The sequence below is a fragment of the Scyliorhinus torazame genome, chromosome 18 (genome assembly GCF_047496885.1).
Source record: "Scyliorhinus torazame isolate Kashiwa2021f chromosome 18, sScyTor2.1, whole genome shotgun sequence".
NCBI classification, from domain to species: Eukaryota; Metazoa; Chordata; class Chondrichthyes; order Carcharhiniformes; family Scyliorhinidae; genus Scyliorhinus; species Scyliorhinus torazame.
Window position 1 is genome coordinate 22,452,062 of NC_092724.1, and position 15,387 is coordinate 22,467,448.

General features: G+C 47.0%; 1 protein-coding gene across 2 annotated transcripts in view; it reads right to left on the reverse strand.

The window, feature by feature from the left end:
- sugp1 (SURP and G patch domain containing 1) overlaps positions 1-15,178 on the reverse strand; it is a 43,781-nt gene extending 28,603 nt beyond the window's left edge. The window contains exons 1-3 of one of the 2 annotated variants that reach the window (XM_072482359.1): positions 15,110-15,178; positions 10,603-10,804; positions 9,648-9,742 (exon numbers count right to left, since the gene is read on the reverse strand). In XM_072482359.1, the coding sequence (XP_072338460.1) occupies positions 9,648-9,742; positions 10,603-10,804; positions 15,110-15,131 (319 nt within the window). In that variant the 5' untranslated portion in view covers positions 15,132-15,178. The remainder of the gene's footprint in view (positions 1-9,647; positions 9,743-10,602; positions 10,805-15,109) is intronic. The other variant, XM_072482360.1, reaches the window with a different exon arrangement.
- Positions 15,179-15,387: the final 209 nt, after the last annotated feature.

Below are 15,387 nucleotides of genomic sequence, written 5' to 3' on the forward strand. Positions count from 1 at the left end.
TGACTGGCAGAAGGCAAAGAGTGGGGATAATGGGGTCTTTTTTAGGATGGCAGCCAGTGACTAGTGGTGTGCCTCAGGCATCATTGTTGGGACCACAGCTTTTCACAATATACATTACCGATCCGGAAGAAGGAACGGAGGGCACTGTTGCTACGTTTGCAGATGATACAAAGATATGCAGAGAGGCAGGTAGTATTGAGGAAGCAGGCGGGCTGCAGAAGGACTAGGACAGGTTAGGAGAGTGGGCAAAGAAGTGGCAGATGGAATACAATGTGGAAAAGTGTGAGGTTGGTATGTTGTTGGTACCTACGTGGACCACGACAACAGCATTTGTACCCTCCCACTCCACGTTCCCCTGAGGCCCAGATGAGATACCCCAAACCCGAGCACCAGACAGACAACACAACCTTCGGGATTCTCGATCCTGATCATAGAGAAGTGTCAATGCCCCTAACTATACCATCCCCTATTTTATTTTTTTTAATAAATTTAGATTACCCAATTATTTTTTCCAATTAAGGGGCAATTTAGTGTGGTCAATCCACCTGCACATTTTTGGGTTGTGGGGGAGAAACCCACGCAGACACGGGGAGAATGTACAGTGACAGTGACCCAGAGCCGGGATCGAACCTGGGACCTCAGCGGCGTGAGGCAGCTGTGCTAATCACTAGGCCACCGTGCTGCCCTGACCATCCCCTATTAAGACTACATTTCTTTTCTCTTGTGGCGGTATCCACTCTATATTAAAAATTGATCAGAACTGACTTTATATTAAATCATGTATTAACTCTATATTAAAAACTGATGACTGATGAAGTCATGTATCTCTTGTAAACCATTACTTATCGCAATAATGTTTTTCAACAAGTATTACAGACATCATCTTTGTAAAAGCCCAGCTGCAGTGAGCTCATTAAGTCTAGTGGCCTTGTCTAGAAATAAGCCTTGCCAACTAAGGGAGGCTACTGCTTGTCTAGTGACCTTGCCAACTAAGGGAGGCTACTGTTTGTCTAGAAATAACTGTTGGGAGTTGATCTAGTATCTTCAGAAGCAGGTGCTCTGCTAAACCTCCCTTCGACTCCCTAAGTAAGAAAACCATGTAAATGTTTAAGCAAAAGGCTGTGAAAAAAGATTCGCTTAGAGAGCTGTTTAGGAGATTGCTGAGCGTTTACCTGACCAAGCCGCTGCCTTTATCTCGACTCGTAGAGTTCTGCTATTGATTGAGTATTGAACTCCGAGGCTACTAGCCGTTGTAAGTATGAATTGTTTATAGCCTAATCAATTATGTAGTTAGGGAGTTCAAAGGCTAACTCATCACATATCCAGTATTTGCCGAACTGTATCATTTATTAAAAACTTGTATTACCCTTATTCTTTAAATAAATTGTGTATATATTTTACCATACAGATCCGTGTCTATTTTCATAAATAAGTGTGACATTTAACTAAGGCTCATCATATTCTCACCTCTGAGGCTACTGGAGGATGACTTACCCATACCCGGCTCTCAGAATAAGAAAGATTTAGTTGAAGTTAAGGATAAGATAGTCCCCTAAGTGATAGTCTATCTCGTATACTGAAGGTAGTGAAAGCAAGAAACATTGTTGATACTATAATTAGACATCCCAAACAGTGAGTCTTACTTTAGATATTGACAAGACCTTGTCTGGTAGCTTACAACCTCAACTAATCAGAAAGATCTTAGGGAGAATACTCCTCGACTGCTACACTCTCCCCCACTTGAATGGCTCCCTGTACCACGGTGCTGTGGTCAGTTTGCTCATCTTCTCTGCAGTCCCGCTCCCGTCCACACTGGGAGCAAGCATCTCAAACCTGTTGGACAGGGACAAGGGCTGACGCCCCTGCAACCCTACCTCCTGGATCCCTCTACCTGCCTCACTCGCAGCCACACATCCCTGTCCCTGATCACTGGCCGAATTTAAATTAGTTATTCTAAGGGATGTGACTGCTTGCTGAAACACAGTGTCCAGGTACCTCTCCCTTCCCCGCTCTGTCACAGCGCCCGAAGCTCAGAATCCACCTCATCAACTCTGACCCGAAGTTCCCCAAGCAACCAACACTCACTACACCACATTATGCAGGAAACACACATTACTTTACCCTCCATCTCTATTTTGTTTAATTAGTTTTTAATTTGGTGTTTTAATTGTAATTTGTTTCGTATAACTTTTTTTGTAGATCTCTCCTCATTAACTCAGTCTCAAAGCAATTTATAACCAGAAGCCCTTACAGATTATAAACCACGTTCAAACTATAAATTATAAAAGTTCTGAAGACTTACCACCTTTACCCACTACTAACTAATCAGCTCTCTCCCTTTTAGCCTCAGCTGCAGCAGGGCAAGACCCCTCTCTGAAGATTTTAAAAGTTACACAGCAAGGAGAAAAAGCAAGAGCACCTCTTCCCGCTCTGTACTGAATCCCCATTCTGCTTCAAATTCCCAAGTTTAAATCGCCCTCTGTCTGTGCCTCCCTCCGGGTGTGGGCTCTCCCACTGGTCGTGCGTGGCCTCTTCCACTGCTCGTGCGCAAAGCTCACTGTTCGATATGCGAGAATGATGTAAAACCTTTTGCCCAAAACCAAATCAATTTAGGCCGTACATATGAATTAGAAGGGCTGGGGCAGTACGGCATTTGTCACAGGTCAAATCAAAATTTTGATAAATCTTAGCTAATTTAACTTTGGTTAGGTGGGTACGGTGCAAGAGTTTAAATTGTAGCAACCCACGTCTTTCACAGATAGATGAGGAGTGTGCACAAGAGAGAACGGACACCCAACTATCTTCTGAAAAGTCCGAATAAAAATCTTGCTCCCACAAGAGTTTTTAAGGTAGAGAGTGAAGGGCGATGTAGTGAAAAGATGAGAGAATACAACTGAATGATCTCTCCAACAAAAAAAATTAGCTCAAATATGGAATCAATTGGCGATTTAGGGTGCGTGGAAGCAATTTATTTTGAATGCAAAATCTCTGACTTGACTTTTAAGTAGCAAAGAAGTGGTCTGTATTTTTATCCATCTACTTGCCTTGTTCCATAAACCTAACACCCTTGTGTAACAAAAATCAATCTCAGTTTTGGATGTCTTGTGGCTTGGAAAGGAGAGCACCAGCCTCTAAGCTAGAAACTCCAGGTTCAAGTCACGCTCTGGGCTGATTATCTACCTGCTATTCCTTCGAACACTTCCCCGTGATTCTCAAAGGAAGAAAAAAACGTGTGAAGTCCAAAGATGTGCAGGTTAGGTGGATTGGCCATGATAAATTGCCCTTAGTGTCCAAAATTGCCCTTAGTGTTGGGTGGAGGTGTTGACCTTGGGTAGGGTGCTCTTTCCAAGAGCCGGCGCAGACTCGATGGGCCAAATGGCCTCCTTCTGCACTGTAAATTCTGTGATAATCTATGATTAATTTTTTTTTTTTAATAAATATTTTATTGAAAATTTTTGGTCAACCAACACAGTACATTGTGCATCCTTTACACAATATTATAACAACACAAATAACAATGACCTATTTTATAAACAAAACAAAAAATGAATAAATAATAAATAACAAAAATGAAAACTAACCCCAATTGGCAACTGCCTTATCACAAGTAACACTCTCCAAAAATATAATTTAACAGTCCAATATATAATTATCTGTAGCAACGACCGATACATATTATACAGTATATATTAACAACCCTGAGAGTCCTTCTGGTTCCTCCTCCCCCCCCCCCTCCCTCCGATCCTGGGCTGCTGCTGCTGCCTTCTTTTTTCCATTCCATCTATCTTTCTGCGAGGTATTCGACGAACGGTTGCCACCACCTGGTGAACCCTTGAGCCGACCCCCTTAGAACGAACTTAATCCGCTCTAGCTTTATAAACCCTGCCATGTCATTTATCCAGGTATCCACCCCCGGGGGCTTGGCTTCTTTCCACATTAACAATATCCTGCGCCGGGCTACGAGGGACGCAAAGGCCAAAACATCGGCCTCTCTCGCCTCCTGCACTCCCGGCTCTTGTGCAACCCCAAATATAGCCAACCCCCAGCTTGGTTCGACCCAGACCCCCACTACTTTTGAAAGCACCTTTGTCACCCCCATCCAAAACCCCTGTAGTGCCGGGCATGACCAAAACATATGGGTATGATTCGCTGGGCTTCTCGAGCACCTCGCACACCTATCCTCCACCCCAAAAAATTTACTGAGCCGTGCTCCAGTCATATGCGCCCTGTGTAATACCTTAAACTGAATCAGGCTTAGCCTGGCACACGAGGACGACGAGTTTACCCTGCTTAGGGCATCTGCCCACAGCCCCTCCTCGATCTCCTCCCCCAGCTCTTCTTCCCATTTCCCTTTTAGTTCATCTACCATAGTCTCCCCATTTGTCCCTCATTTCCCTATATATATCTGACACCTTACCATCCCCCACCCATGTCTTTGAGATCACTCTGTCCTGCACCTCGTGTGTCGGGAGCTGCGGGAATTCCCTCACCTGTTGCCTCGCAAAAGCCCTCAGTTGCATATACCTGAATGCATTCCCTTGGGGCAACCCATATTTCTCAGTCAGCGCTCCCAGACTCGCGAACTTCCCATCCACAAACAGATCTTTCAGTTGCGTTATTCCTGCTCTTTGCCACATTCCATATCTCCCATCCATTCCCCCCGGGGCAAACCTATGGTTGTTTCTTATCGGGGACCCCCCCCAAGGCTCCAGTCTTTCCCCTATGCCGTCTCCACTGTCCCCAAATCTTCAGTGTAGCCACCACCACCGGGCTTGTGGTGTAGTTCCTCGGTGAGAACGGCAATGGGGCTGTCACCATAGCCTGTAGGCTAGTCCCCCTACAGGACGCCCTCTCTAATCTCTTCCACGCCGCTCCCTCCTCCTCTCCCATCCACTTACTCACCATTGAAATATTAGCGGCCCAATAATACTCACTTAGGCTCGGTAGTGCCAGCCCCCCCCTATCCCTGCTACGCTGTAAGAATCCCTTCCTCACTCTCGGGGTCTTCCCGGCCCACACAAAACCCATGATGCTCTTTTCAATCCTTTTAAAAAAAGCCTTCGTGATCACCACCGGGAGGCACTGAAACACAAAGAGGAATCTCGGGAGGACCACCATCTTAACCGCCTGTACCCTCCCTGCCAGTGACAGGGATGCCATATCCCATCTCTTGAAATCCTCCTCCATTTGTTCCACCAACCGCGTTAAATTTAACCTATGCAATGTGCCCCAATTCTTGGCTATCTGGATCCCCAGGTAACGAAAGTCCCTTGTTACCTTCCTCAACGGTAGGTCCTCTATTTCTCTACTCTGCTCCCCTGAATGCACCACAAACAACTCACTTTTCCCCATGTTCAATTCATACCCTGAAAAATCCCCAAACTCCCCAAGTATCCGCATTATTTCTGGCATCCCCTCCGCCGGGTCTGCCACGTATAGTAGCAAATCGTCCGCATACAAAGATACCCGGTGTTCTTCTCCTCCTCTAAGTACTCCCCTCCACTTCTTGGAACCCCTCAACGCTATCGCCAGGGGCTCAATCGCCAGTGCAAACAATAATGGGGACAGAGGGCATCCCTGCCTTGTCCCTCTATGGAGCCGAAAATATGCAGATCCCCGTCCATTCGTGACCACGCTCGCCATCGGGGCCCTATACAACAGCTGCACCCATCTAACATACCCCTCTCCAAAACCAAATCTCCTCAACACCTCCCACAAATAATCCCACTCCACTCTATCAAATGCTTTCTCGGCATCCATCGCCACTACTATCTCCGTTTCCCCCTCTGGTGGGGCCATCATCATTACCCCTAACAGCCTCAGTATATTCGTGTTCAGCTGTCTCCCCTTCACAAACCCAGTTTGGTCCTCGTGGACCACCCCCGGGACACATTCCTCTATTCTCATTGCCATTACCTCGGCCAGGATCTTGGCATCTACATTTAGGAGGGAAATAGGTCTATAGGATCCGCATTGTAGCGGGTCCTTTTCCTTCTTTAAGAGAAGCGATATCGTTGCTTCAGACATAGTCGGGGGCAGTTGTCCCCTTTCCTTTGCCTCATTAAAGGTCCTCGTCAATACCGGGGCGAGCAAGTCCACATATTTTCTATAGAATTCGACTGGGAATCCATCCGGTCCCGGGGCCTTTCCCGCCTGCATGCTCCTAATTCCTTTCACCACTTCTTCTACCTCAATCTGTGCTCCCAGTCCCACCCTTTCCTGCTCTTCCACCTTGGGAAATTCCAGCCGATCCAAGAAGCCCATCATTCTCTCCCTCCCACCCGGGGGTTGAGCTTCATATAATTTTTTATAAAATGTCTTGAACACTCCATTCACTCTCTCCGCTCCCCGCTCCATCTCTCCTTCCTCATCCCTCACTCCCCCTATTTCCCTCGCTGCTCCCCTTTTCCTCAATTGGTGTGCCAGCAACCTGCTCGCCTTCTCCCCATATTCGTACTGTACACCCTGTGCCTTCCTCCATTGTGCCTCTGCAGTGCCCGTAGTCAGCAAGTCAAATTCTACATGTAGCCTTTGCCTTTCCCTGTACAGTCCCTCCTCCGGTGCTTCCGCATATTGTCTGTCCACCCTCAAAAGTTCTTGCAGCAACCGCTCCCGTTCCTTACTCTCCTGCTTCCCTTTATGTGCCCTTATTGATATCAGCTCCCCTCTAACCACCGCCTTCAACGCCTCCCAGACCACTCCCACCTGGACCTCCCCATTATCATTGAGTTCCAAGTACTTTTCAATGCACCCCTTCACCCTTAGACACACCCCCTCATCTGCCATTAGTCCCATGTCCATTCTCCAGGGTGGGCGCCCTCCTGTTTCCTCCCCTATCTCCAAGTGTGGAGCGTGATCCGAAATGGCTATAGCCGTATACTCCGTTCCCCTCACCTTCGGGATCAACGCCCTTCCCAGCACAAAAAAGTCTATTCGCGAGTAGACTTTATGGACATAGGAGAAAAACGAGAACTCCTTACTCCTAGGTCTGCTAAATCTCCACGGGTCTACACCTCCCATCTGCTCCATAAAATCTTTAAGTACCTTGGCTGCTGCCGGCCTCCTTCCAGTCCTGGACTTCGACCTATCCAGCCCTGGTTCCAACACCGTATTAAAATCTCCCCCCATTATCAGCTTTCCCATCTCTAGGTCCGGAATGCGTCCTAGCATCTGCCTCATAAAATTGGCATCATCCCAGTTCGGGGCATATACGTTTACCAAAACCACCGTCTTCCCCTGTAGTTTGCCACTCACCATCACGTATCTGCCCCCGTTATCCGCCACTATAGTCTTTGCCTCGAACATTACCCGCTTCCCCACTAATATAGCCACCCCCCTGTTTTTCGCATCTAGCCCCGAATGGAACACCTGCCCCACCCATCCTTTGCGTAGCCTAACCTGGTCTATCAGTTTCAGGTGCGTTTCCTGTAACATAACCACATCTGCCTTAAGTTTCTTAAGGTGTGCGAGTACCCGTGCCCTCTTTATCGGCCCGTTCAGCCCTCTCACGTTCCACGTGATCAGCCGGGTTGGGGGGGCTTCCTACCCCCCCCCCCCCCCTCCCCCCACCCACCCTTGTCGATTAGCCATCCCCTTTTTCCAGCTCCTCACCCGGTTCCCACGCAGCTGTATCTCCCCCAGGCGGTGCCCCCCCGCCCATCCCCTCCCATACCAGCTCCCCCCTCTCCCCAGCAGCAGCAACCCAGTAATTCCCCCCTCCCACCCCCCCCCCCCACTAGATCCCCCGCTAGCGTAATTACTCCCCCCATGTTGCTCCCAGAAGTCAGCAAACTCTGGCCGACCTCGGCTTCCCCCCGTGACCTCAGCTCGCACCGTGCGACGCCCCCTCCTTCCTGCTTCTCTATTCCCGCCATGATTATCATAGCGCGGGAACCAAGCCCGCGCTTCTCCCTTGGCCCCGCCCCCAATGGCCAACGCCCCATCTCCTCCACCTCCCCTCCTCCCCCCATCACCACCTGTGGAAGAGAGAAAAGTTACCACATCGCAGGATTAGTACATAAAACTCCTCTTTCCCCCCTTTTTAACCCCCCTCTTCGCCCTCCACATTCGCCCCACCACTTTGTTCAAACGTTCTTTTTAATAACCCGCTCATTCCAGTTTTTCTTCCACAATAAAAGTCCACGCTTCATCCGCCGTCTCAAAGTAGTGGTGCCTCCCTCGGTATGTGACCCACAGTCTTGCCGGTTGCAGCATTCCAAATTTTACCTTCTTTTTATGAAGCACCGCCTTGGCCCGATTAAAGCTCGCCCTCCTTCTCGCCACCTCCGCACTCCAGTCTTGATAAACGCGGATCACCGCGTTCTCCCATTTACTGCTCCGAGTTTTCTTTGCCCACCTAAGGACCATTTCTCTATCCTTAAAACGGAGGAATCTCACCACTATGGCTCTGGGAATTTCTCCTGCTCTCGGTCCTCGCGCCATCACTCGGTATGCTCCCTCCACCTCCAACGGACCCGCCGGGGCCTCCGCTCCCATTAACGAGTGCAGCATCGTGCTCACATATGCCCCGACGTCCGCTCCCTCCGCACCTTCAGGAAGACCAAGAATCCTCAGGTTGTTCCTCCTTGCGTTGTTCTCCAGTGCCTCCAACCTTTCCACACATCGTTTCTGATGTGCCTCATGCATCTCCGTCTTCACCACCAGGCCCTGTATGTCGTCCTCATTCTCGGCTGCCTTTGCCTTCATGACCCGAAGCTCCCGCTCCTGGATCTTTTGTTCCTCCTTTAGCCCTTCGATCGCCTGTAGTATCGGGGCCAACAGCTCTTTCTTCATTTCCTTTTTGAGCTCTTCCACACAGCATTTCAAGAACTCTTGTTGTTCAGGGCCCCATGTTAAACTGCCACCTTCCGACGCCATCTTGGTTTTTGCTTGCCTTCCTTGCCGCTGTTCTAAAGGATCCACTGCAATCCGGCCACTTTCTCCTCCTTTTTTCATCCGTATCCAGGGGGGATTCCCTTCTGGTTTACCGCACAGTGTTTTTAGCCGTCAAAATTGCCATTGGGGCTCCTATCAAGAGCCCAAAAGTCCGTTTCACCGGGAGCTGCCGAAACGTGCGACTCAGCTGGTCATCGCCGCAGCCTAAAGTCCCATCTATGATTAATCTAGGACAAGGTTCGGCACAACATTGTGGGCCGAAGAGCCTGTTCTGTGCTGTATTTTTCTATGTTTTAAGATTCAAAACGAACAATCTCAGTTTTTGAATTTTCAATCACAGGCAGATTCAATTATAACTTTTAACTTGAATACAAACTGAAGATTACATTTGGGATGAATGGGCTACTCCTACGCTTTCAATCCCCCAGTTTTCTGCATACCTCATCTGTTGGCATTCAGAGTGGAGCACAGTTTCTGAGCTATTAGCTGCCCTCCAGCACCTCATTCAAGCAGACAATCATTGTATCGGAGACCAGGTCAGTGCATGGAAAGTGGGGTGGGGATAAACTGTACTGGAGGCCAAACCTGCACAACATACATTCAGCAGTCAGGTGCAGGAAGCCCATTTGATCCTGACCAATGGCACTCAGATGAATGGGTATACCCCTACTACTGGTCCTTCGGAGGTCTGCTCTGTATAGCTGACTTCACTACATTAAGTTAAGTCTGCCTGGACTCCATACTCTCCTTACCTGTACTTGCTTTCTCCTTCTGCATCTTCAAGAACTGCTGCAGGAAACTCCCGTCATTGGCAAACTTGTTGGATGTGTTCTTTTGGTCGATATCACTGTAGGATAATTAGAATGATGGTGAATTCCTGACAAATCAGCGAAAGCAGTGCCAGAAAGAACCATTTTCAATTTCAACTAGACAGCTCTGAAAATATACTTCACACATAACAAGTAAAATGTCCATCTAAAATCAACTCAACCCAACTAGAAAAAGTATTAAAACGTGCGCCCATATGCCCAAATGGGGGATAGATTAGGTTAATCTGCTTGTGCTGTGGGTTAAGCAGAGGCTTTGGGCTCAAACTCAAACTTAGTCAATGAGTTGATAGTCTTCTCCCCATGTACCTGATGGATCCTTTGTGAAATTAATTTGGTCAACTTAGCCTAGTTTTGAGTGACGGAGGGACAATAAAACACCTAATTCAATACTCAGTTGATGAACAGTGTGGAACAACAGAAATTGTTAACCTTGGTGAAATGCAATGCAATTAACTTGTTTGGCTAAGGTGTATTAATGGGACAGTGTAGAGGGAGCTTTACTCTGGATCTAACCCTGTGCTGCACCTGGCCTGAGAATATTTGATGGGGATAGCGTAGAGGGAGCTTGACTCTGTATCTAACCCCGTGTTGTACCTGTCCTGGAAATGTTTGATGGGGACAGTGCAGAGGGAGCTTTACTCTGTATCTAACCCCGTGCAGTACCTGTCCTGGGAATATTTGATGGGGACACTGTAGAGGGAGCTTTACTCTGTATCTAACCCTGTGCTGTACCTGGTGTGGTGTCAATTGATGCTGACACTTGGGAGCCTGAAATTCAATATGTTACATCCATAGTAATAGCATTCCTCAGCTCAATAAGCTCAAGTTAAAAGTGAAATGAACGGCATACTTGTCAGAAGTAATAATCACCACGTACTGAGCAGGTGTCACTTGCAGCTTTGTGAAGCTGTCCTTTTTAGCTCTTTCCATTTTGGCTTCAATTTCCTTTTTCTTCTGTGCTATCAGCTCCTCTTGTTTCATTAGATTCACATACAATTTATTGGGTCTGTTGGAGGAACCCAGACGCTCCAGACTGAAGGATCGCTCACTACTGGGCTTGGTGGCCCCACCAGCCCTACCTACAATAAAGAAAAATCAAAACACAAAAACATATCAATCTAGGAAACATTTACAAAAAGGATAATTCTGCTCGTCAATTAGTTTTGTGCAAAAAATTGTCAAAGTCTCGCGCATTGAAATGACTGGACATATGGTGGATTGAGGAACCAATGAGAGAACAGACCATCCTCGACTGGATATTAGAATACAACCATAGGATTCCTACAGTGTAGAAGGAGACCATTTGGTCCATTGTCTCTGCACCAACCCTCTGAAAGAGCACCCTGCCTAGGTTCACTCGCCTGCCCTATCCCCATGACCTCACCTAACCTGCACATCCTTGGATACTAAGGGACAATTTAGCATGGTCAATCCACCTAAGCTGCACTTCTTTGGAGTGTGGGAGGAAACCGGAGCACCAGGAGGAAACACACGCAGGCGCAGGGAAAAAGTGCAAACTCCAGACAGACAGTCTCCCAAAGTCAGAACTGAACCTGGAGCTGTGAGGCAGCAGTGCGACTACTGTGCCACCGTGCTGCCCTGTATTGTGTACTGAGAAAAAAAAAATTGACAATCTGGCTTGGGGGGGGGGGGTCGCTTGGGAATGAGCGACCATAACATGATAAAATTCTTCAACAAGATGGAGAATGACGCGTTGGTTCTGAGACTAGGGTCCTGAATCTTAATGAAATAAACTACGATGGCATGATGTGCAAATTGCCCACAATGGATTGGGAAACATTACTTAAAAGGATGACGGTGGATAGGAAATGGCAAAAAATTCAAAGAGCGCATGGGTAAACTGCAACAATTGTTTATTCCGTCAGGCGCAAAAATAAAACTGGAAAGATGGCCAAACCATGGCTTACAAAGGAAATTAGAAAAAGTGGGTAATTATAGGCCGGTAAGCTTAACTTCGGTTGTAGGGAAAATGCTGGAATCTATCATTAAGGAGGAAATAGCGGGGCACCTGGAGGGAAATTGTCCCATTGGGCAGACGCAGCATGGGTTCACAAAGGGTAGGTCGTGTCTGACTAATTTGGTAGAATTTTTTGAGGCCGTTATCAGTGCAGTAGATAACGGGGAGCCAATGGATGTGGTATATCTGGATTTCCAGAAAGCTTTTGACAAGGTGCCACACAAAAGGTTGCTGCATAAACTAAAGATGCATGGCATTGAGGGTAAAGTGGTAGCATGGGTAGAGGATTGGTTAACTAACAGGAAGCAGAGAGTGGGGATAAATGGGTGTTTCTCTGGTTGGCAACCTGTAACTAGTGGGGTCCCTCAAGGATCAGTGTTGGGCCCGCAGTTGTTCACAATTTACATAGACGATTTGGAGTTGGGGACCAAGTGCAATGTGTCAAAGTTTGCAGACGACACTAAGATGAGCGGTAAAGCAAAAAGTGCAGAGGATACCGGAAGTCTGCAGAAGGATTTGGATAGGTTAGGTGAATGGGCTAGGGTCTGGCAGATGGAATTCAATGTTGCCAAGTGTGAGGCTATCCATTTTGGGAGGAATAACAGCAGAATGGATTATTATTTAAACGATAAGATGTTAAAACATGCTGCTGTGCAGAGGGACCTGGGTGTGCTGGTGCACAAGTCGCAAAACGTTGGTGTGCAGGTGCAACAGGTGATTAAGAAGGCTAATCGAGTTTTGTCTTTCATTGCTAGAGGGATGGAGTTCAAGACTAGTGAGGTTATGCTGCAATTATATAAGGTATTGGTGAGGCCGCATCTGGAGTATTGTGTTCAGTTTTGGTCTCCTTACCTGAGAAAGGACATATTGGCACTGGAGGGAGTGCAGAGGAGATTCACTAGGTTGATCCCAGTGTTGAGGGGATTAGATTATGACGAGAGGTTGAGTAGACTGGGACTATACTCATTGGAGTTTAGAAGGATGCGGGGGGATCTTATTGAGACATATAAAATTATGAAGGGAATAGATAGGATAGATGCGGGCAGGTTGTTTCCACTGGTCGGGGAAAGCAGAACTAGGGGGCATAGCCTCAAAATAAGGGGAGGTAGATTTAGGACGGAGTGTAGGAGGAACTTCTTCACCCAAAGGGTTGTGAATCTCTGGAATTCCTTGCCCAGTGAAGCAGTTGAGGCTCCTTCTTTAAACGTTTTTAAGAAAAAGATAGATGCCTTTCTAAAGAATAAAGGGATTCGGGGATATGGTGTATGGGCCGGAGAGTGGAGCTGAGTCCACAAAGATCAGCCATGATCTCATTAAATGGCGGAGCAGGCTCGAGGGGCCAGATGGCCTACTCCTGTTCCTAATTCTTATGTTCTTATAATATTAGATCCAAAGAAGAGGCATACAAATTGGCCAGAAAAAACAGCAGACCTCCGGGTTGGGAGCAGTTTAGAATTCAGCAAAGGAGGACCAAAAGATTGAGTAAGAAGGGGAAAATAAAGTATGAGAGTAAGCTTGTGGGGGAGCATAAAAACAGATTCAATCAATTAGGATTAAACTTGCTGGAGTTCAGAAGAACGAGGGGGGATCTCATAGAAACCTATAAAACTCTAACAGAACTAGACAGTGTAGATGCAGGAAGGGCGTTCCAGTCTCCTTCTCCTCTAACTCCTTGCTCAAATACCCATCTCTCTGCCATATTAGCCTCCCGCACTAGCAAACAATCAGTGAGAATATTTGTCCCGTTCCTATAGAGTTGTAACCCTAGGACTCTTCTTCAGAGCTCAGTTCATACTTTTTATAGGTTTCTAAGAGGTACAAACAAATGATGGATATTTTTGCACTATCAAAGAATCATAGACTAATACAGCACAGAAGAGGTCCTTCAGTCCATCGAGTCTGCACTGGCGCATGAAAAACATCTGACCTGCCTACCTAATCCCATTTGCCAGCACTTGGCCCATAGCCCTGAATGTTATGATGTGCCAAGTGCTCATCCAGGTACTTTTTAGAAGATGTGAGGCAACCCACCTCTACCACCCTCCCAGGCAGTGCATTCCACACTATTCCCACACTCTGGGTAAAAAGGTTTTCCCTCAAATCCCCCTTGAACCTCCTGCCCCTCACCTTGAACTTGTGTCCCCTCGTAACTGTCCCTTCAACTAAGCTGCACCTTACCCACCCTGTCTATGCCCCTCAATCTTGTACACCACGATTGGGTTACCCCCTCCAGCTCCAACGAAAACAACCCAACCTCTCTTCATAACTTAAATGTTTCATCCCAGGCAACATCCTGGTGAATAGTCTCTGCACGCCCTCCTGTGCAATCACATCCTTCCTATAATGTAACGACCAGAATTGCACACAGTACTCCAGTACTATCAGAACCCTCAATAATACATTGCTAAAAGGGAAAGCCAATCCCTCAAACACTGCTCTCTGGCTGCTCCACAACCATAAAAGCATCTGTACAGTTTTTAAATGGAAGTTCATCAGTATTACCAAGTGTGATCGGACTCTCAGGAACTGGCCAGATCAATACAGCCCTTCTCTCATATGGTCACTACCTAGAAAATACCCTGATCCTTGCCACCACATTAGAAATGAACAAAATCAGAAAGAGCTGAGGCTACGTAACAGACCAGTCAGTAGCTGCAAAGAATAAAAACAAGATATTGATTCCAGGCATGTAACTCTTCATCAGAACACTACATCAACTGAATCAATGTATCATTCTGCACTGCAGCAAATGCCATAAACAGAATCTATAAACCGTGCCAACATGTAAACAACAAACTTATTTTTGTAAAATCCTGATGTGTGCATCTCGGACATCCAAATCTGCAAACAATGGGGTGAGAGTAATGGTGGGATCTTCAAAGTAAACAAAAGACAGCAATTGCACTTGGACACACAAAAACCCAGAGTGCTTGCACATCAACGGTGACATATTCTTAGGGCAACAACTCCTGAAATCTGGACAAGGTTGCAAGAGCAAAACGTATGCCACATTAACCAAGAATAAAAACTTTGGTTAAACAATGACAGACGATAACCAATTAAAACAAGTGAGAAGTAACTCCACAAACAATAATTAATTCCCCATCGATGTCTTGGGACATAGTAAGAAGAGGGACGGGTGAACACTTTGAGGTAAGTGGGAAGAGGAGAGTCAATGATGGAAAATTCTCCAACTGGGGCTAATCTGAATTCTCAGCTCTTGTTGGGAGGCAATAACCCTCAGGTAGTGTTAACCCCTGTCCTTCCCTCGTTATTGTTAGTTTAGCCATCAGATGGAAAGTGCATTTGGTTCGTGGAGGTTTTCCCCTCAATTCTAGCGGCTGCTTCCCCTAGTCTACCCCCATTAAACTCCTTCCTCAGCCCCCCCGCAAATCCCAACACCAACCTGCCTCACCCTCCATGGCCATGGCTTCATATCCTAGTGCCGTCACTTCCGACTAGCCAGGGATAACCGTCACACCACCGGATGTCTTGGCTCTGTGCGCCGGGCCCTCTGGGGGTTGTAGTCTCCGGCCCCGTTGGCCTCATTAGCGGGATGCGGACAAAAACTACAAACGTGTGTCCAGCCTACAAAATACACCGAACTAACCTATCGTTCCAAATGTATTTGCCCACGCATATCTGCATGAGAAATATGTGCTTATCCGTTGAAATAAAGAATTT